The sequence below is a fragment of the Melanerpes formicivorus genome, unplaced genomic scaffold, assembly GCF_026170545.1.
Source record: "Melanerpes formicivorus ecotype bairdi unplaced genomic scaffold, bMelFor1.0.p_v2 SCAF_8, whole genome shotgun sequence".
In the NCBI taxonomy this organism is placed as follows: domain Eukaryota; kingdom Metazoa; phylum Chordata; class Aves; order Piciformes; family Picidae; genus Melanerpes; species Melanerpes formicivorus.
In genome coordinates, this window is record NW_027142360.1 from 3,353,485 (window position 1) to 3,375,550 (window position 22,066).

The 22,066-nt window shown below is 50.5% G+C and overlaps 1 protein-coding gene across 2 annotated transcripts in view; it reads left to right on the forward strand.

Moving 5' to 3' along the window:
* Positions 1 to 22,066, forward strand: part of CECR2 (CECR2 histone acetyl-lysine reader) — a 147,341-nt gene that overhangs the window by 69,136 nt on the left and 56,139 nt on the right. For both annotated transcript variants that reach the window (XM_068141837.1, XM_068141838.1), the window contains exon 2: positions 13,004 to 13,098. In XM_068141837.1, coding sequence (XP_067997938.1) covers positions 13,004 to 13,098 — 95 coding nt within the window. The remainder of the gene's footprint in view (positions 1 to 13,003; positions 13,099 to 22,066) is intronic.

Genomic DNA, 22,066 nt, shown 5'->3' on the forward strand with positions numbered 1-22,066 from the left:
GCGGTTTTTTAAGGGCACAACCCCAGTACTTTTCCTGCAAAGGCACACACCCCCATCAGAAATGTAGGCACCGTGGTGTTAAGCTTGCTTTGCTTAATTGCCTCTTGCCAGGACTCTTGGAAGCCTACCCACAGGGTCTGCAGGAGGTCTGCAGCCTGTGGTTTGCACTGGTTCTGCTGAGCCTCAAAATTTTTGTCTCTCTCCTATGTAAAGCCAACTCAGTGCCCAGTGTGATGCTTGCCCCTCAGCCAGCATAACTGGCTTATCATAAATGGTGTAGATTATCACAGTATCACAGTATAACTTAGGTTGGAAAGGACCTTATCTGCTCTGAAGGAACAGGGGATTATTTTGAAAGCAAGAAATTATCCTTTTGAGGGGGAAAAAAACCCCAAACCAACCCAAAACCATGATCTCCAAAGGCTTTGGCTGCTGCTAAAACTGCTGGAAAAGAAAGATGATTGCAGTGGCATCGAGTGTCAAACTTTATGGCTTCTCTCTTAGCCTTGCCCCTGAGCAGAGCGTGCTAAGGGTGCTGGGGCTTGTGTTAGTTTCTCCATCTGTAACATTGCTCTGCATGTGGTATCACAGGCTCACAGGATGTTAGGGGTTGGAAGGGAGGTCTGGAGATCATCGACTCCAACCCCCCTGCCAGAGCAGGACCTAGCATAGGAATGCATCCAGATGGATCTTGAAAGCCTCCAGAGAAGGAGACTCCACAGCCTCTCTGGGCAGCCTGCTCCAGTGCTCTGGGACCCTCACAGTGCAGAAGTTCCTCCTCATGTTGAGGTGGAACCTCCTGTGCTGCAGTTTACATCCATTGCCCCTTGTCCTATCACAGAGTGCAACTGAGCAGGGCCTGTCCCCTCCCTCGTCACGCACAACCCTCAGGTATTTATCAACATTTCTTAAATCCTCTCTCATTCTTCTCTTCCCCAGACTACAAAGCTCCAGGTCAGCCTCTGCTGGTAGGGTGTGTGCCTTCCCTCCTTTCACAGGTGCTGGGAGGCTTTACTGAGCGTGTTTCGAATGTTTTGATGCTCTGGGATGAAAGCCGCTCTAGAAGCATCAACTACTAATGCCTAGCTATTAAACAGAACCTAATGGCTTGTGAGTTCAGAGCTTCAGATGTGCCCTGTCCACCCAAACAGGTACTTTGCAGGGGCAAAGAAATGGAACAAGTGGCACTGCTACATCTTTTCAGTGCTGACAATGCATAACATTCATAACGAATGCAGTTCCTGTCCCAAATTGCTTGCACCGCAGGAAAGATGAGCTAGGAGGAGAGGGAAGCTTTATTAGCATCAGCACGCTGCGATGGGGTGTGAGGGAGCCTGGATTGATCAGTCTGAAATCTCTTTTCAGTACAGTTTAGCCACCCAGTGTGAGCTGCTCCTATTTGTTTGTATTACACAGCAGTGAAAAATTCCAGTCGGAGAGCAAGCAGCAGCATGCTGTGCAAACAGGGGTGGGCCCCAGTCCCAGGGGAGAGATCAGACAGCAGGCCAGCAGGGAAGGAGAGCACGAAGCCACAACTGTCCAGTGAGTGGGCTGGGTGGTAGGAGGATAGCATGAGGGTCTCAGGTTTTTCTAAGCATTCTGATGCGGAGGCTAAAGGGGACAAACCCAGAACATGCCTATAAGCCAAACCTGGAAATAGGGGCCTGACCAAAAATGCCTCTTGGAATTGGAAAGAGGTTGCATTTTCAAACCTTATTTGGGGTGGACTGAGCAGAAGTAAGAGATCGAACACATCTAAGTGCTGGGTTCTGCACATTGTTCACAACGACCCCATGCTGCGCTGCAGGCTGGGAACAGAGTGGCTGGAGAGCAGCCAGGCAGAGAGGGACCTGGGGGTACTAGTGGACAGTAGGCTGAATATGAGGCTGCAGTAGGTTGAATATGAGCCTGCAGTAGGCTGAATATGAGGCTGCAGTGTGCCCAGGTAGCCAAGAAGGCCAGTGGTATACTGGCCTGCATCAGGAGTAGTGTGGTCAGCAGGAGCAGGGAAGTCATCCTGTCCTGTGCTCAGCACTGGTTACGCCACACCTTGAGTCCTGTGTCAAATTCTGGGCTCCTCAGAAGGACATTGAGACACTGGAAGGTGTCCAGAGAAGGGCAATGAGGCTGGGGAGAGGCCTTGAACACAAGCCCTATGAGGAGAGGCTGAGGGAGCTGGGGTTGCTTAGCCTGGAGAAGAGGAGGCTCAGGGGAAACCTTCTTGCTGTCTACAACTCCCTGAAGGGAGGTTGTGGCCAGGTGGGGGTTGGTCTCTTCTCCCAGGCAACCAGCACCAGAACAAGAGGACACCGTCTCAAGCTGTGCCAGGGGAGGTTTAGGCTGGATGTTAGGAAGAAGTTCTTCCCAGCAAGAGAGATTGGCCACTGGGATGTGCTGCCCAGGGGGGTGGTGGGGTCGACATCCCTGGAGGTGTTTAAGAAAAGCCTGGATGAGGCACTCGGTGCCATGGTCTGGCTGATGAGATGTTGTTGGGTGATCAGTTGGATTTGATGCTCTTGGAGGTTTCTTCCAACCTGGCTGATCCTGTGCCTCTGTGAATTTGATGTCTGTGCATCCCATTTTGTGGCTGGAAGGAGCTGCTGGTGGAGCGGACGGCTGGCGAGGGTGCCGCCGTAGCGCTCCTGGCACCGGGCGGAAGTCCGTGGGATTTGTTCTTTTCAAGCAGCAGTGCAACAAACCCACCCTGCCTTTCTGTTTATAACCATCTCACCCCGACCAAGCTGTCATCTCACACCTCTTCTTAGCCCCCAGAGTAACATTATGCCCCTATTTACAGCATGCTTGAAATAGTCTTCGACGTCTGCTCGCAGCGAGCTGAGGGAGGGAGAGACCTCAGAAGGCACCGCCGGGCGTGAAGGGGGGACCTGAAGAGATGGGAAAAGGCAATACCTTTGCTGCTCTTGCTTTTTACCCTTCCCCTCTGGGCAGGGTAGCGTTTCTCCTCCATCAGGTGTTTAATTTTCATTCCTTCCCCTCCCCACACCAGTCTGGCAGCTCAGAGAAGAGCTGGAACCGCCACAGTGCCAACTGTCACTAAACCTCTTCACCTTCTGTGCCAAAGCTCCTGTAGGAGGCCAGCTTGGCTCCTCCTGAGCTCATGGTCCCCAGTGGGGGAGGTGAAGGTGATGTTTCCTTGAGGAGGGCTGCTGACTTGGTGCCCCCTGCCAGGAACACAGGGAGGGTGTTCAGCACCTGCTGCCCTGCAGTGGAAAGGAAGAGTGGACAAGTTGGGAGTCCATTTGGCTCAGGAAGCTGTAAAAACCCTGGAGCACCATATAGAGAGAGGGCAGCATGCAGGACTGTGGGGAAGCTGGGAGAGGCACACCCAGGTGCAGACTTGGATAATGGGTGGTGTCTCCAAGCAGCCACTTAAAAACAAGATAACATGGCTGGGAGATTCCATCAGGACCAGGAGCTGTAACTACTTTCTGAATGTATGGCAGCCATCTAAAGCCACTGCTGCTTGTGTACCTAGGGTATCATGGCCCCAGGGGCACCCCTGACTTCCTGCAATGCCCTGCTGGCTTGTTTGGAAACTAATTCCCTATGATGGCAGCAGTCCCAAGCAGGGAGAGCATGGCTCTGGGTTGCAGAAAGTGGCCTGGCTGCTGGACGGGGGCATGGCTTTTTCAGGCATGCCGAGAATGTCCTAGGGCCTGAGTACACTCAGAGGCCAGCAATCTGGGATTTAGGTGTTGGCAGCTGTAGTGTAGCTGGGTCCTGTCACCTCAGCTCCAGGACCACATCCTGCCATCCACTGCTGCTTTGGGTGAATTGTTTGGGTGTGCTCTGTGGCAGAAAGGAGGAGGCTCAGGGGAGACCTTATTGCTGTCCACAACTACCTGAAGGGAGGTTGTAGCCAGGTGGGGGTTGGTCTCCTCTCCCAGGCAAGCAGCACCAGAACAAGAGGACACAGTCTCAAGCTGTGCAGGGGGAATTTTAGGCTTGATCTTAGAAAGAAGTTCTTCACAAACAGAGAGATTGGCCATGGGAATGTGCTGCCCAGGGAGGGGGTGGGGGCAGCGTCCCTGGAGGTGTTTAAGAACAGCCTGGATGAGGCACTCAGTGACATGGTCTGGTTGATCAGACAGGGTTGGGTGATCAGTTGGACTTGGTGATCTTGGAGGTCTCTTCCAATCTGGTTGACTCTGTGATTCCTTTCTTCTCTGGGATGTGTTGGGAGGACCAGGGGTCCCTCCCCAGGTCCCTGCGTCCTGCTGGACAGCTGGCTTTTCGGTGGGAAAGGCAGCAGGAGCTCCTAGCCAGCGCTGCAAAGCATGTACGAGGGCTTCACACAATACAAGGATAAATGGTGTTTGGAAGCATTTCAGGCCTGTAGTTAACTTCCCATCTTCTGCCCAGTCCCAGTAACTCTGCTCTTTTGCACAAATTTGCCAGGCTCTTGCCCAGTTACTTGTCATTAATTATCTGTGAGGGGACAAGAACATCCTGACTCGGTTGCGTGGTGATGTTGAAACGGATTGGGGCTGGCTCAGCACAGCCCACTGGTAGCTTTCAGTGATCTCCTAAAGCCTCTGCTTTAAAAGCCTGTTGAGTCACTTGGGAGCTGTGCAATGGAAAGCTGATAACAGCAGTGGTGTGGAAACAGAGTTGAAGGGATTGGAGTTTTTAAACTGATGGCTAACTTGGCCAAGGCTTAGCTCTGCTTAAACTGGTTGTGTCCAAGCAGTTTGGTTACAATTCAGCTCCAGGACAAAGGAAGCCTTTAAATTGTAGTCCCTATACCTCAGTGCTCAGCTTGCTCACACTGGACTCCTGCATGTGCTGGGCTTCCCTGTGGTTTTGGAGTAGTCTACAACTACCTGAAGGAAGGCTGTAGCCAGGTGGGGGTTGGTCTCTTCTCCCTGGCAGCCAGCACCAGAACAAGAGGACACAGTCTCAAGCTGCCCCAGGGGAGGTTTAGGCTGGATGTTAGGAAGAAATCCTTCCCAGCAAGCGAGATTGGCCCCTGGGATGTGCTGCCCAGGGAGGTGGTGGAGTCCCCATCACTGGAGGTGTTTAAGAGGAGACTGGATGAGGCACTTGGTGCCATGGTTTAGTTGATTAGATGGTGTTGGGTGATAGGTTGGACTTGATGATCCCAAAGGTCTTTCCCAAGCTGGTTAATTCTGTGTAATTCAGTGTAAATGAGAGCCCCTAACTTTGCTGTCAGCTTCCAAGTGATGAGCTTGCTAAGAGCTGGAATCTGACAGGCTGTCTCCTGTGGTTCAGCAGCTCCACCGTCACCTCTGCACTGTTGTGGGTGGCAGTGGTGTCACTGCAGCTTGGATTTGTTTTCTTTTACCTGAGAAATCAACTCTTCTTTCCTCTCAGAAATCTGGGTAGATATCAAGGAGCATACTTGGGCAGAGCAGGGCTTGGGCCACCAGGTGTCCAGAGGCCACAGCACTTGAGTGCTGTCAAGAGCAGACTAAAGTACCAGCTGCAACAAACAAACCCCCAGGTCACACTGGGGTTTCGTACATGTTCACACAAACTCCGGGGGAGCAGTGTTTGTTTTGGACTCAGCCCTTGGCCAGCAGCACACAAGCAGGGTTAGCCATACAAGTAAGGTTAGCCTGGCATGGGACAGCTGGCCCTTCTCTCCCAGCCCACCCCTGACAGTTGTTTTCCCAGGGAGCCCAGGAGGGATGGGTCGGTGCCCTCTCGCCCTCTCCTGCTAACCCTGCTTTGGGCCAGCGCTCCTCTGGGGCGAGGTGCTCACCCTTGCTCCAGCGGCCGCCTCTTCCCGGCAGCCCTTGCCTGGCTCGGGGGATTTAGTCTGGGGCTGAGGGGAGGGAGAGACGTTAAACAGGCTTTTCCCTAATGAGGTGTGACGCCAGCTGGAGAGGGGGAGAATCCTGCTTTTCTCCTGTCTGTTGCTCTCTCCAGCTAGAGGAGGAGGAGGAGATGTGTCCCTCCGCTTCCTCTGCTGATTTGCTGCCTCTTCTGTTTCCTTTCTGTGCCGTCCCCAAAGCATTTTGGCAAGGTTCAGATTTCTCTGCTCACAGCTCAGTGCTCAAAGAGAAAAGGGGAAAAACAAAAGGGTTGCAGGCATGGGGGGGATGGTAGGGAGGAAGCCCAGCCGCTGGCTCTGGCCGGGGACCAGAGGAGCGTGGGGATGGGTGCCTGGGACCTGGTTTGCCCTGAGGACCAGGGTGGGTTTGGTGGCCTCTTTCTCCTGGGAACCCCTGGCACCACTTCAGCCAATTCTGCTCACATGCACCACCCTCTTTGCTGGCCATCCCTTGTTGGAGGGGAAGGCTGGGAAAACAATGTTTATTCCTCCTCCTGCAAAATGTAGGCTGAAGCATTAGGTGAAGACCTGAGGGGGTCCTCACTCTTCACTCGTGATTGTGAGACGTTAAGGATGCTGCATCATCCTGGTCTGTGCCATTCCCACGGCACCTTGGGCACATGGGAGAAGTGCAGAATTTATGAGTTTGGGGCCAGGAAGCTGGAGAATCCAGAGGGACAGAAAATTGTGACATTCAGCTAGACAGGGCCAAGGGACCCAGCCCCTGGAAATTAAAGAGCCCCTCACTGCTCTTGCTCTGTTGCAAGCAGTGGCAGGAAAAAAAAACAGAGCAAAACTTTAGAGAACAATCTCAGCATTATTTTTTCCCCTCAAGACAAGTAAACATGGAGTATTTGGGCTGTGCCTTTACTGTGGGCAGCTGTTGGTAGGGACTAGAGGAGCAGAGTGGACTACAGGCAGCACCCATGGCTTCATGGAGTGCAGTGCAAATGCCTTTCTACAAAGGTGCCAACAGCCTCACACCTGCTGCTGATGGATGTTTGTTAGCTTTATGCTATGTGTGTGCTAATTAATCCTGACTTGTGCCAGAGCCCCTTAGCTCAGCATGGCACTGGGACTCTGTGCTCTGCCCCCTCGCCAGTCTGCATGCCCAGCGCCCCTGTTAGCCAGCAGCAGTGAGATCTGCCTGCAGCTGGGTCATGTCCCCAAATAGGTGCTGTACCTGCTATGAAGGCAAGGAGAGGAGCACCTGTATGGGAGAGAGGGGGGCAACTACCCAGCCAGGTGCTTTGGAGAAGACTGATGAGTCCCTGCCCAGGAGACAGCACCTTGCCCAGTGCCTGAGGAATGTCCTGTAGCAAGCAGGGTGACCCATTGGCTCCAAGAATATAAAGGTCACTCACAGGCCTGGAAAACATTGTTTGCAGATAGGAGCTGCTTGTGGGCACTGGTTAAGGAGTGTTAGTCAAACAGCAGGCTGAAAAGGCTCTGGGGAAGCAGCTGAAATATTCCTTCATACAAAAGGCATCCTAGCAGAAGCAGGTGGATGATGGAGAGGCTGAATGGGAGGGTGTATCACCTTTGGAAGCGAGGGGAGGCAACCCACAGAATGTTTAAGGATGTTGCTAGGTCTTGTAGGAAGAGAATTAGGGAGGCAAAAGCACACTTGGAGCTTAAACTGGCCTCTACTGTGAAGGACAACAAAAAGTCCTTCTATAAATACATTAATAGTAAGAGGAAGGGGAAGGAAAACCTCCACTCCTTGGTGGATACGGAGGGGAACATTGTAACCAAGGATAAGGAAAAGGCAGAGATACTTAACACCTTCTTTGCCTCAATTTTTACTAGAAGGGCAGAACGTCTTCCTGACAGCTGGCCTGCAGAGCTAGCAGAAGGAGCCAGGGAGCTGCACAGTTTCCCTATGTTCCATGAGGCGGTGGTTGGAACTCTCCTTAGCAGCTTGGATCCCCACAAGTCCATGGGACCAGATGGGATTCATCCTAGGGTGCTGAGAGAGCTGGCAGATGAGCTGGCCAAGCCACTCTCCATAATTTTCCAGCAGTCCTGGCTCACTGGCGAGGTCCCAGAGGACTGGAAGCTGGCCAACGTGGTGCCCATCCACAAGAAGGGCCAGGGAATTACAGGCCTGTCAGCCTGACCTCAGTGCCAGGCAAGATCATGGAACAGGTCATCCTGAGTTCAATAACACAACACTTACAGGATGGCCAAGGGATCAGGCCTAGCCAGCATGGATTTAGGAAGGGCAGGTCCTGCCTGACCAACCTGATCTCCTTCTATGATCAGGTGACTGCCTGGTGGATGTGTGGAGACCTGTTGATGTAGTCTACCTGGACCTCAGCAAGGCCTTTGACACTGTCCCCCATAGCAAACTGCTGGCCAAGCTGTCAGCCCATGGCTTGGACGGGAGCACACTGCAATGGGTTAGGAACTGGCTGGAGGCTGAGCCCAGAGAGTGGTGGTGAATGGTGCCACATCCAGCTGGCAGCCAGTCACTAGTGGTGTGCCCCAAGGATCAGTGCTGGGCCCTGTGCTCTTTAACATCTTTATTGATGATCTGGATGAGGGCATTGAGTCCATCATCAGTAAATTTGCTGACGACACCAAGCTGGGGGCAGGAGTTGATCTGCTGGAGGGTAGAGAGGCTCTGCAGAGGGACCTCGACAGGCTGGACAGATGGGCAGAATCCAACGGCATGAGATTGAACACATCCAAGTGCCGGGTTCTGCACATTGGCCACAACAACCCCATGCAGTGCTACAGGCTGGGGTCAGAGTGGCTGGAGAGCAGCCAGGCAGAGAGGGACCTGGGGGTGCTGGTTGATGGTAGGCTTAACATGAGCCTGCAGTGTGCCCAGGCAGCCAAGAGGGCCAATGGCATCCTGGCCTGCATCAAGAACACTGTGGCCAGCAGGAGCAGGGAGGTCATTCTGCCCCTGTACACTGCACTGGTTAGGCCACACCTCGAGTACTGTGTCCAGTTCTGGGCCCCTCAGTTTAGGAAGGAGGTTGACTTGCTGGAACGAGTCCAGAGAAGAGCAACAAAGTTGGTGAGGGGTTTGGAACACAAGCCCTATGAGGAGAGGCTGAGGGAGCTGGGGCTGCTTAGCCTGGAGAAGAGGAGACTCAGGGGTGACCTTATCACTCTCTACAACTACCTGAAGGGAGGTTGTAGACAGGCTGATGATGGTCTCTTCTCCCAGGCACCCAGTACCAGAACAAGAGGACACAGTCTCAGGCTGCGCCAGGGGAGGTTCAGGTTGGATGTTAGGAAGAAGTTCTATACAGAAAGAGTGATTGCGCTATGGAATGGGTTGCCCGGGGAGGTGGTGGAGTCGCCATCATTGAAGGTGTTCAGAAGGAGACTTGATGGGGTGCTTGGTGCCATGGGTTAGCTGTTTGGGTGGGTTGGATTGGTTGATGGGTTGGACACGATGATCTTGAAGGTCTCTTCCAACCTGGTTTGGTTTATTCTAATAAAGGTTTATTCTAACATCTAGGGGACTTACTTTTCCCCTTCTCCTTTATTCCAGGTATCGCTCCTCTGTATGTGTGTAGTTGTAGACCCCCCGTAGCAAGGTGCCAAGGCATGATGAATGAGGGCACCAACCATATAGCAATCAGGTTCCAGAAATGCAGAGAGCAGAGAATCTCAGGAGTCCTTTATTGCAGCATTATAGAATTCCCAGCTTTACAGAGTCTCAAGAGTGCCACTTACAAAAGAAGTCCTGGAAGCTCTTAACAGATGAAGCACCTAACAGAAGTCCTGAGCATATCCCTAGCAGCATCCCTGCACCAAAGCCCTAGCCTGAAGTAGCTAACTAACAGAAGCAGGGGTCCCTTGCAGCTCTAACCAAAGATAACTCTCGCTCAGAGTGGCTGTTTCTGATACTCTGTGTTATCAATGACCTAACCAGTAAAATCCAACCACCTCTATAAGCTAAAATCACTTCCCAGTGAGAGATGGCAGCATGTCAAGGAGGTGGCTTCTGCAGCATGTTCTAATCCAAGGGTGCCAAGGTGAGGCTGTTGTTCTTGGCACCCATGGAATGTGATTGTTTTGGCCCTAGGCAGCTAAGGAGTTGGCCAGCTAAGGAATCCTGCGCTCTGCACGTGTCCAGCAGCTGCCCTCAGAGCAGTGGCTGCAACACCAGGTCCTAACATGTCATTTTTCACGGGCTGTAAGTCCATGGCAATAACACACCTGGGGTGTTTTAGCAGCTGACATATTTTGAGGTCCCTTCCCAGGTATATTTTGTTGGCAAGCAGATGTCCACTAAAGTGATTTGCAAATAAACCCATTCAACACCTCAGGAATACTAACCACTCACCAAGTGGATTCACTGGGTAATTGCTATTTATACAGCAGTAACCTCACTCTCTTCAAGGCATGGCAAGCAGCAACTGTAGGTTTTGGATGAACTTGTCATTAAGCAGAGTAGTCATCTAGAGTCCAAGGGCATGAGATTGAACACATCCAAGTGCCAGGTTCTGCACATCAGCCACAACAACCCCAGGCAGAGCTACAGGCTGGGGTCAGAGTGGCTGAGAGCAGCCAGGCAGACAGGGACCTGGGGGTGCTGGTTGATGGTAGGATGAACATGAGCCTGCAGTGTGCCCAGGTGGCCAGGAGGGCCAATGGCATCCTGGCCTGCATCAGGAACAGTGTGGCCAGCAGGAGCAGGGAGGTCATTCTGCCCCTGTACACTGCACTGGTTAGGCCACACCTTGAGTCCTGTGTCCAGTTCTGGGCCCCTCAGTTTAGGAAGGAGGTTGACTTGCTGGAACGAGTCCAGAGAAGGGCAACAAAGTTGGTGAGGGGCTTGGAACACAGCCCTGTGAGGAGAGGCTGAGGGAGCTGGGGCTGCTTAGCCTGGAGAGGAGGAGACTCAGGGGAGACCTTATTGCTCTCTACAACTACCTGAAGGGGGATTGTAAACAGGCAGAGGTTGGTCTCTTCTCCCAGGCAGCCAGCACCAGAACAAGAGGACACAGTCTCAGGCTGCGCCAGGGGAGGTTCAGGCTGGAGGTCAGGAGGAAGTTTTACACAGGGAGAGTGATTGCCCATTGGAATGGGCTGCCTGGGGAGGTGGTGGAATCGCCATCACTGGAGGTGTTCAGGAGGAGACTTGATGGGGTGCTTGGTGCCATGGTTTAGTTGATTAGGTGGTGTTGGATGATAGGTTGGACGTGATGATCTTGAAGGTCTCTTCCAACCTGGTCTATTCTATTCTATTCTATTCTATTCTATTCTATTCTATTCTATTCTATTCTATTCGCCAGAGCAGAGATTCCTGTGGTAGGGATGCTACATCAGGCTTTGGCTGCCCACTACCCTTGCCTTGCCTTGAGGTTCCAAGCAGGTTTAATGCACTCTTCACAGGGCAGGTGCCAGGCTTGCCTCTGGTGAAGCACTTTGGATGTTGCACAAGAGGTAAATAAGAGTAGTGTTGCTAATGAAAAGATGCCATTAATACATTCCCAATGAAAAAAAATAAACAACCCACAAACCACCAGCAAAACCCCACAACAAACCACAAGTGGCATTTAATCTGCAATCTGTTATCAATAATTTTATTACTGCAGTTGCTGTGGTTTAATACAGAAGCACTTTCCCTTCTTTGTTGGCTAAGGGCCAAAACGTTTATCCTTTATTCTCTGGCCATTAACCTTTATTCTGTAACCATTAGCTTAGCCATTTGTGTTAACAGTCTGCTGAGTAACATTCAAGTAGGAATTCGTGTTCAGTCCCTTATTTACTCTGAAACCCAAAAAGAGCAGGCTTGGTTATGCCTGCCTTGTTTATCCATGTTGAATCTTGTTAAGTGCTGTAGGGCTGCTGCTGAGTCTTACAGAAAGTGGATTTTTCTCAGTGAATTATTGTCTGGCATACAACTAAAACTGGAATTACAGAATCACAGAACCACAGAAACATTCCAGTTGGAAAAAGAGCCTCAGGATCACCAAGACCAACCCAGAACCCTAATCTACAAGGTTCACACCTGAACCATATCCCCGGGCACCACATCCAAACCACCTTTAAACACAGCCAGGCTTGGGGACTCCACCAGCTCCCTGGGCAGCACATTCCAAGGCCTGACCACTCTTGCTGGGAACACATTTGTTCCTAATGTCCAGTCTAAACCTAAACCTAAACCCAGTTGCAGCTTGAGGCCGTTCCCTCTTGTTCCATCATTAATTACCTGTGAGTAGAGACCAGCACCAACCTCTCTACAATGTCCTTTCACAGAGTTTTAGAGAGTAATGAGGTCTCCCCTCAGCCTCCTCTTTTTCAAGCCCCAGCTCCTTCATAATAAATCTTCATAAGATTTATTCTCCAAATTAACCTTAGCAATATTATGGAAATGAAGCCTGAAGTTGCTGGTTGCCAGATATTTCTCAGGGCAGGTGCAACATTCCTAAGGACCTCCTTTCAGAAGTTTATGCTTTTGGGGGGAGATCAGTTCTTACATCATGTCATGCTGAAATAAGCCATGATGCTCTTCCTCCCCTTCACAAAGGGTTTTGAGGTTTTGGGTTGTGAGCTCTTGACATCCTTTCCTTCTTACTGTAGCAAAACCAGCCAAACAAACAAACAGCCCAAACCCAGAGGGGGATAACTCCAATAATCAAAATGCCTTCCTCTATTTGAGCCATTTACTTGCAAGCTCTCAGCCATTTCTGGCTAGCCGTCTGAAACTGCTCTTTCTCTGTGTAAGTGGCTTTTAGGGCCCCAGTTTCTGAGCACATCTTTTAAATGAGCACGAGGGGAAAGCAAAGCAAAGCAAAGCAAAGCAAAGCAGGAGAATGCAGCTCTCGATTCCTGCCCATCAGCTGAGCATGGGTGAAATCCTGGCTTTCCTATTAGGCTGGAGCATCTCACCCTCACTGAACCCTATTTTTCCTCTTTGCAGACAAAAGCATTAGTCTTCTGGCTGGAGAGTGACATTCACTAAAAGCCTTTCAAGGTCTTCCCATAAACTTCTTGCGCTGAAGAAGTAGCAGCAGCAGGATTTGCACTGATGGGGAAGGTTGGCTTTACCTCGTGGCTGCTGTGCAGATACTTCTTGAGGCTGCTTGGGGTCTTTTTTTTGGGGGGGGGGGAGGGGGGTTCTGCTCAGCCAGCAGTAAATGTTCAGGAATTAGTTTGATGGTTGGATTTTTTTTCTTCTCTTTCTTTCTTTCTTCTCTCCTTTCTGCTCATTAGGAACTGGAAGCTGCTCTTCACGGGGATGATGTGGAGTTTATCAGTGACCTGATCGCCTGCCTGCTTCAAGGTTGCTATCAGCGCAGAGACATCACGTGAGTAACCTTGCTCTACAGCTTAAGCACTTTGCAAGGGGAGCTAATTAACACCGTTGCAAGGATGTTTCACGGCTTTAGAGTGATGACATGGCAGTTAGCAGCAGCCACCAGCAATCAGGCCAGATGCTTCACCAAGAGGAAGGGAATTCCAGCTCTTCTTTGGTTGAGTCGTAAGGGTTTGGGGTTTCTTTATTATTATTATTTAACAGCGACCCTCTTTGTTCAGATCCCATGCAAATGTGTTTGACACTTTGCTGTAGCACTCCAGCATGCAGTGAACATTCACATCTGTTGTTAGGCTTTGCACCCTCCTTGGTCAAATTAGTGATATCACACTAAGTCTTTAAGTCATCACATATGTTTTCGACGTTTCATATGTATTGTGTAGGATAAAACTTGCTGCTCTGCAGCCACTTTGCTTTGCTTAGAAGACCTCCTTGCTTTACAGAGAGACAACTGTGTCCAGTACCTCGAGTACTGTGTCCAGTTCTGGGCCCCTCAGTTTAGGAAGGTGGTTGACTTGCTGGAATGAGTCCAGAGAAGAGCAACAAAGTTGGTGAGGGGTTTGGAACACAGCCCTGTGAGGAAAGACTGAGGGAGCTGGGATTGCTCAGCCTGGAGAAGAGGAGACTCAGGGGTGACCTTATCACTCTCTACAACTACCTGAAGGGAGGTTGTAGACAGGCGGATGATGGTCTCTTCTCCCAGGCAGCCAGTACCAGAACAAGAGGACACAGTCTCAGGCTGCGCCAGGGGAGGTTCAGGCTGGATGTTAAGAAGAAGTTCTATACAGAGTGATTGCCCATTGGAATGGGCTGCCTGGGGAGGTGGTGGAGTCACCGTCATTGAAGGTGTTCAGGAGGAGACTTGGTGGGGTGCTTGGTGCCATGGGTTAGCTGTTTGGGTGGGTTGGATTGGTTGATGGGTTGGACACAATGATCTTGAAGGTCTCTTCCAACCTGGTTTGGTTTATTCTAATAAAGGTTTATTCTAACTGTAAGCATTTTGTTATGAATAAAAGGAGTGTTGGAAGCAGAGTTCAGTTGCAGGGCACTGAGAAAATGATTGGACACATTCTCTTGGTGGTTTGACATCCAGAGGCTCTTGGTTGGTGTCCCCTAAGGTGGCATCCCAAATGGAGGAGAACAAGGAGGAGATTCAGGCTGGAGGTGAGGAGGAAGTTCTTCCCTATGAGAGTGGTGAAGCCCTGGAATGGGTTGTCCAGGGAGGTGGTTGGGGCCCTGTCCCTGGAGGTGTTTAAGGCCAGGCTGGCTGAGGCTCTGGCCAGCCTGATGTAGTGTGGGGTGTCCCTGCCCATGGCAGGGGGGTTGGAACTAGATGATCCTTGTGGTCCCTTCCAACCCTGACTGATACTATGAACGTGTGGAACATCATTGTTTAAAGGACGGCCACTCACCCAGCGCCATGTGCTCCCAGGGAGAACCAAGGCTCCGTGCAGTGTAGTTTATTTGTTCATCTGTGCATCAGGTTAATTGCAAAGTGTAATTGTGGAGATGAGGACAGCTTGGCAACACTTGCAGTTGCTTAGAAGAGGTGTTAAGCAATGCTGCTCTCCAAGATTCCCCTGTGGTGCAGAGACTTGGGCTGGTGCATGGATGTAACCACAGGTGTCTGCACTGAAAGCTCAGTTACTAATTAACTTCTTGTGTACAACAGTTATGTAATTTTATATATATATATGTATATATCTGTGTGTGTGCCAATTAAGTTGGCATTCAACATAAGTGGGTATCAGGACCTGAACCAGGCAGCTGCGCTGCATTTACTGCCTCTGAATGAAACCGATGTGAAGCTCCACTGCAAAGGGGACTGCAAGTCTGTAAACCTCCTTCATCCAAACAGCCACAGAGCAGTGGAAGAAGGTTTGTCATTGAAAAATTTCAACAATTCCACGTTGTGAGGTTCTCCCAAGTGGGGCTCTAAGCCTAAGAGTGTTCACTTAACAATTGCACTGCCCAATTTTAACTAACACAGCTCAGGAACGAATCATGGGTGAGTTGCTGGGCATTGGCACATTGTCTGTCTGTCAGGGAAAGGTTACAGATGTACCCACTTGAGGACACACTCATGGACCAATGCATGATGCACCTGGCAGCTCAACTGCATGTAGTTATCCAGCATTGCACCTAGATCCCAACTTGTGCCTTTGTCATCACAGCTTTGGTTAGCTCCGAGATGCAAAAGCTGCCTGGAGATAAGATCCTCACAGAAGGAGCTGGTAACCTCACAGGAGAGGTGCTCCATCCCTCTGATCATTCCTGTGGTCCAGAGAAGGGCCAGGAGGAGGAGCAGAGGGCTGGAGCTGCTCTGCTATGGAGACAGACTGAGAGAGTTGGGGTTGTTCAGTCTGGAGAAGAGAAGGCTCCAGCAAGACCTTCTTGTGGCCTTCCAGTATCTGCAAGGGGCTACAAGAAAGCTGGGGAGGGACTTTTGAGGGTGTCAGGGAGTGATAGGACTGGGGAGAATGGAACAAAGCTAGAAATGGGTAGATTCAGATTGGATGTTAAGAAGAAGCTATTCCTCATGAGGGTGGTGAGAGACTGGCACAGGTTGTCCAGGGAGGTGGTGGAAGCCTCATCCCTGGAGGTGTTTGCAGCCAGGCTGGATGTGGCTGTGAGCAACCTGCTGTAGTGTGAGGTGTCCCTGCCCATGGCAGGGGGGTTGGAACTGGCTGATCCTTGAGGTCCCTTCCAACCCTGACAATTCTATGACTAACCCAAACATGGTTTTATACAACTCAGTCAGGGTGCACACGTGGCACGGATAGTTACCTGCATAGCTGTTGCTGTGTCTCTGTCCATGTACAAGAGCTGCCATAGGAAATGGAAGAGTGGCAAAGTCATGTAGTGAAATTGTGAGAACCTACACCTCACCTGAATGGTTGTGCTGGGGAAAGCAAGAGATGCCTGAAGGAAAAAGCAGCTGCACCCTTCCTACAGCACCTCCTGTAGGCATGGGATTAAGGAGATAGGGGGAAAAGGACAACAGGAGCAGCACAGTGGGAATGGCTGAAGGAACATCTCAGGGGGGGAAACTGCCTGGAACCACTTATGGAGGCGGGCTCTGAAGCACTGCAGAGGGGTTTGGAAAACAAGCCCTATGAGGAAAGACTGAGGGAGCTGGGGTTGCTCAGCCTGGAGAAGAGGAGACTCAGGGGTGACCTTATCACTCTCTACAACTACCTGAAGGGAGGTTGTAGACAGGCAGATGTTGGTCTCTTCTCCCAGGCACCCAGTACCAGAACAAGAGGACACAGTCTCAGGCTGTGCCAGGGGAGGTTCAGGTTGGATGTTAGGAAGAAGTTCTATACAGAGAGAGTGATTGCCCATTGGAATGGGCTGCCTGGGGAGGTGGTGGAGTCACCATCACTGGAGGTGTTCAGGAGGAGACTTGATGGGGTGCTTGGTGCCATGGGTTAGCTGTTTGGGTGGTGTTGGATTGGTTGATGGGTTGGACACGATGATCTTGAAGGTCTCTTCCAACCTGGTTTGGTTTATTCTAAATAAAGGTTTATTCTGAAAGCAATGGGGGAGGAGAGCTGGAAGCAGAGGGAAAGGCATCGGATGCAGAGGCATGTCACAGAGGAAGAGGCATTAAGATGTAGTCTCAATATGGAAATCTGTGGATAAATGAGATTAAAGTGATGGCTTGGGTGCACTTCTGGGAAACAAACTTGCCTCAGCATTTGTTTCACACTTACAAACCAGCTACAGAGTATTTAACCAAAGTAACGGTGGTTTTAAAACCTAAAATTCTCCTTGTTCCTTACACATCTATTTACAGCACCATTTGGTCCCTCTCACCCACAGCTTCCCCACCACACCTGGTTTGGCCCCTGTTAGTGGGAAGGAGTAGAGCTTCTGCCTGATGTTCTTTTGACAAATATGTGCAAATGTAAGAGGGAAGAATTTGGTTGGAGAATGGGTTGGGGTTTCCACTCCGTGGCTGTGAGCAGGTAGTAGGTATCTGTCTCGTGTGGGAAAAACCAGCGGGTTCACAGATCGTCACAGTGGCACTGCAGCAGTGGTTTCTCCTCTCATTTGTGCTCCACGTCCTTGTGCTGAGGCTCTGAGCTGTTGCTCTTTAGGCTGTAAACTTTGCTCCACGCTGCACCTCAGAGGAGAAGTTAGAAGCCTGTTCTCATCCGAGCCCTTGGGCTGGAGCACTGCAGCTCAAGTGCAGGATGCTCCCTATAACCTGATAGGAAACCTCTATTTAGAATAAACCAAACCAGGTTGGAAGAGACCTTCAAGATCATCGTGTCCAACCCATCAACCAATCCAACCCACCCAAACAGCTAACCCATGGCACCAAGCACCCCATCAAGTCTCCTCCTGAACACCTCCAGTGATGGTGACTCCACCACCTCCCTGGGCAGCCCATTCCAATGGGCAATCACTCTCTCTGTATAGAACTTCTTCCTAACATCCAACCTGAACCTGGTGCAGCCTGAGACTGTGTCCTCTTGTTCTGGTGCTGGCTGCCTGGGAGAAGAGACCAACCTCTGCCTGTCTACAACCTCCCTTCAGGTACTTGTAGAGAGTGATAAGGTCACCCCTGAGCCTCCTCCTCTCCAGGCTAAGCAACCCCAGCTCCCTCAGCCTCTCCTCACAGGGCTGTGCTCCAAGCCCCTCACCAACTTTGTTGCCCTTCTCTGGACTCGTTCCAGCAAGTCAACCTCCTTCCTAAACTTAGGAGCCCATCTACCTCTCCAAGGGCCATTTTGGAGGTTAAATCAGTTTTGTATTGGGTCTTACCTCTTTGATGGCCAAAATGTTATCTGCCTCTGCTTTCTCACAGCCCGTCTGGAAGCAGCTTGCAGCTCTTGTCACATCTGTTTTGACGGCATGCAGAACTTGGGGCAGAGCTGGGGCTGCCTGGCTTTAATCACCCAGCCTAGAGGCATATAAAACTGTCACATACCTTTGCTAATTATAATGTGCTCTCAAGTGATTTTGGAAGTGGAACCTAGCTGAGAGCCCTTCTAATGTACCATTTAATGCACTCTAGTTTGATTTTGCTTTTTATTCTATGAAGGAGAAAAAGAAAAGGAAATGAACTGTTGGGTTCTGTGCTTGCTTTGGAAGGAGAGCAACTTTGCCTTGGGTTTTATACTCTTTATGACAGACTCATGTGAAAAGTCATATGAGAGAGACTGCTTTTAACCCTACTTGATGGTTAAGTAGTGTTGAATGTCTGGTAACTTTAAGGTATGGATATCTGTGTTTTAAGGGGTGCCACACAATCTCCTCCAAACTTTTGTTCACTATAACCTAGCAGAGCTGTGAGGAACAACACTTCCCTGCCCTGGTTCTTGCCATGTTAAGCACTGTAGAAATACAGATTAAAAGAAGGTGGTGGTTCTGTGGTTTTATCTTCTAGCATCTTTAACAGTGACCCCCTAGCCATCCTCTCCTGTCACTGGGGGCTTGGAGCACTTAGTTAGCAGAGTTTCCCTGCTGCTGTCCCCTTTTTGCTCTGATTTGAAACAGTTTTGTGCCACAATCTGCAGTATTTGTTGTCTTATAAACACCCTTCCTAGCATTCATATACAATCCTTACCATCTAACTACTCACAATGCAGTAACTAATCACAGAATGTTAAGGGCTGGAAGAGACCTCCAAAGATCATCCAGTTCAACATCCCTGCAAGAGCAGGATCACCTAATATCCTTGAAGCTTTTGGCTTGATCTTCCAGCTCAGTATTATGTCATAGGCACCACTTGGTTTGCTGCCACTAAGTTTACCCAATGTCTCGTTGCCCTTGAACATGTCCAGAGAAGGGCAACAAGGCTGGGGAGGGGTCTGGAGCACAGCCCTGTGAGGAGAGGCTGAGGGAGCTGGGGTTGCTTAGCCTGGAGAGGAGGAGGCTCAGGGGAGACCTTATTGCTCTCTACAACTCCCTGAAGGGAGGTTGTAGCCAGGAGGGAGTTGGTCTCTTCTCCCAGGCACCCAGCACCAGAATAAGAGGACACAGTCTCAAGCTGTGCCAGGGGAGGTTTAGGCTGGAGGTGAGGAGAAAGTTCTTCCCAGAAAGAGAGATTGGCCATTGGGATGTGCTGCCCAGGGAGGTGGTGGAGTCACCATCCCTGGAGGTGTTCAGAAAAGGCTTGGATGTGGCACTTGGAGCCATGGTTTATTTAGTCAGGAGGTGTTGTGTGACAGGTTGGACTTGATGATCTCTGAGGTCTTTTCCAACCTTATTGATTCTGTCATTCTATGATTTTTCCTGCCTCTAGCTCTTGTGAACAGGCCTTGAAATGTCTGCTCTTGAGTTTTGCCCTTTTAATTGTTTCAAAGTGCAAATACCTGCAAGGTGGGGAGGGGGGGGGAAGGGAACCCCAACTCGGGGTTTCTGAAAAGAAAGGAATTCAAATCAAATCAAATTGAAAAAACAAATACCTACTGGTTCTTGCTTCAGATTCCCTCTGATATAAATTGGGCAACTGCCTGGTCCCTGGGGGCTGGCACTTTAATTTGAGCAGGAAATGTGACTTGATGACTTGTATCAAGGCAGGAAGATCAGAGCTGCAGCGAACGGCAGCAGCCGCAGCAGGAGCCTTCTGCAGCTGTTTTTAAGTAAGAAGTGATGAAGTGATGGTGTGACATGGATGTATACACCCCACTAAAATAGTCCAGAAAAGCTCCTGCTGTTCAGAGTTTCTTTGGGTGAAGTCTTTCCTCGCCCCCCCCCCCCCCCCCCCGCAGCATTTTTGGGGCTCTTTTTCTTGTGTGATGGTGTAAAAAAACTAGATCAGGCTGCCCAGAGCCTCATCCAGCCTGGGCTTAAACACCTCCAGGGACAGGGCCCCAACCACCTCCCTGGACAACCCATTCCAGGGCTTCACCACTCTCATGGGGAAGAACTTCCTCCTCACCTCCAGCCTCAATCTCCCCACCTCCAGCTTCATTCCATTCCCCCTAGTCCTATCACTACCTGAGATCCTGAGCAGTCCCTCCCCAGCCTTCCTGTAGCCCCCTGCAGATCCTGGAAGGCCACAATGAGGTCACCTGGGAGCCTTCTCTTCTCCAGACTGAACAGCCCCAACTCCTTCAGTCTGTCCTCATAGGAGAGGTGCTCCAGCCCTCTGATCATCCTCCTGGCCCTTCTCTGGACACCTTCCAGCACCTCCACATCCCTCTTGTAATAGGGGCTCCAGAACTGGAGGCAGTACTCCAGGTGGGGTCTCACCAGAGCTGAGCAGAGAGGGAGAATCACCTCCCTTGCCCTGCTGGCCACACTTCTCCTGATGCAGCCCAGGATCTGATTGGCTTTCTGTCCCTGCCCAGCCTGGATTTGTGCCTGGGATTGCCTCGACCCAGCTGCAGGACCCTGCACTTGGTCTTGTTGAAGCTCATGAGGTTGGCTTGTGCCCACCTCTCCAGCCTGTCCAGGTCCCTCTGGATGGCCTCCCTTCCCTCCAGCCTGTCTGCTGCACCACACAGCTTGGTGTCATCAGCAAACTTGCTGAGGGTGCACTCAGTGCCACTGTCCATGGCACCCACAAAGATGGCTTTATCCTGTTTCTCCCTGGTTTGGAGGATGCTGTTGGCTCCTGAAAAGCATTTTAATTGTTCTTTCTGATTGTTTTTTGGTTGGGGGTTGCTGTTTTGTTGGGTTTTTTCCCTTTTTTCTTTTTTTTTTTTTTCCCCATCATGGGCTATAAATAATCCATTTTGAGGAATGTTTCACAGCCTCACCCCATCAGCCCTAAAAACTCATTTCAGTGGCTGTTGCATGATTCAACCTGAATGTGCCCAGAGAAGGGCCGTGAGGATGATCAGAAGGCTGGAGCTCCTCTCCTATGAGGACAGGCTGAGAGAACTGGGGGTGTTCAGACTGGAGAGAAGGCTCTGAGGAGGCCTTTTGGGGGCCTTCCAATGTCTGAAGGGGCTACAAGAAAGCTGGGCAGGGACTTTTTAGGGTGTCAGGGAGTGATAGGACTGGGGGGAAAGGATCCAAGCTAGAGGAGGGCAGATATAGATTAGACCTTAGGAAGAAGTTGTTCCCCATGAGGGTAGTGAGAGCCTGGCACGGGTTGCCCAGGGAGGTGGTGGAAGCCTCATCCCTGGAGGTGTTTGCAGCCAGGCTGGATGTGGCTGTGAGCAACCTGCTGTAGTGTGAGGTGTCCCTGCCCATGGCAGGGGGGTTGGAACTGGCTGATCCTTGGGGTCCCTTCCAACCCTGACAGTTCTGTTATCCTGTGCAGAGGACCAAAAGCAGCATCTGAGCTCTTGCCTAGCTGTGCCCCATGATATTCTCTTCATTATTGTTATTTTTCTCTTTATACCCCAGGAGGCTGCTCCATCACTGAGCCTGAAACACTGTGTCATTGACTTCTGTGCCACCAGAAGTCTTCCTTAGGAACCTCCATTATTTTTCTTTTGTCCTTGTTATTTCTTCCCCTTAATGCATTGGAATTTTTGGGGGTTTCTTCCCAAGTGGATCATCTGTTTTGCAACCACTTGAAGCTTTCCAGGGATCTGTAAACAAGCCTTTGGCTTGTTTGCCCCTGGTTTGTTCTAATATGGATGACAGGATATTCCTTAACTCCTCTTCCCTCCCCTGCAATTGTCTTGAAGTATTTCTTTCATATCCTTTGTGATGGCACCAAGAAGTACTCCCAGTATGGTATCTGAAGAGCTGTGTTCCCTACTTGGTGAATTAATTGCCAGTGAAGAATGCTGCCTCTATCCTGCTTATTTTCCAATGCTTGTTCTGTAATCACTTATTTGAGCTTTCATCAGGAGGTGGTAAGAGAGAATCTGAGATCAGAATGCCCATTTCTGAAGGCCTGTGTTTTATAGCTCTTGAGTATGTTTCTTCCTCCTCCTTGCTTTGTCACTGTTGCCCACCCTTGTCTTTTATTCTGTGTGGAATGTGGTTTTTTATAGGGCTCCTCCAAGAGTTACCCCAGGTCTCATATTTGGGTCAAAGTGAGC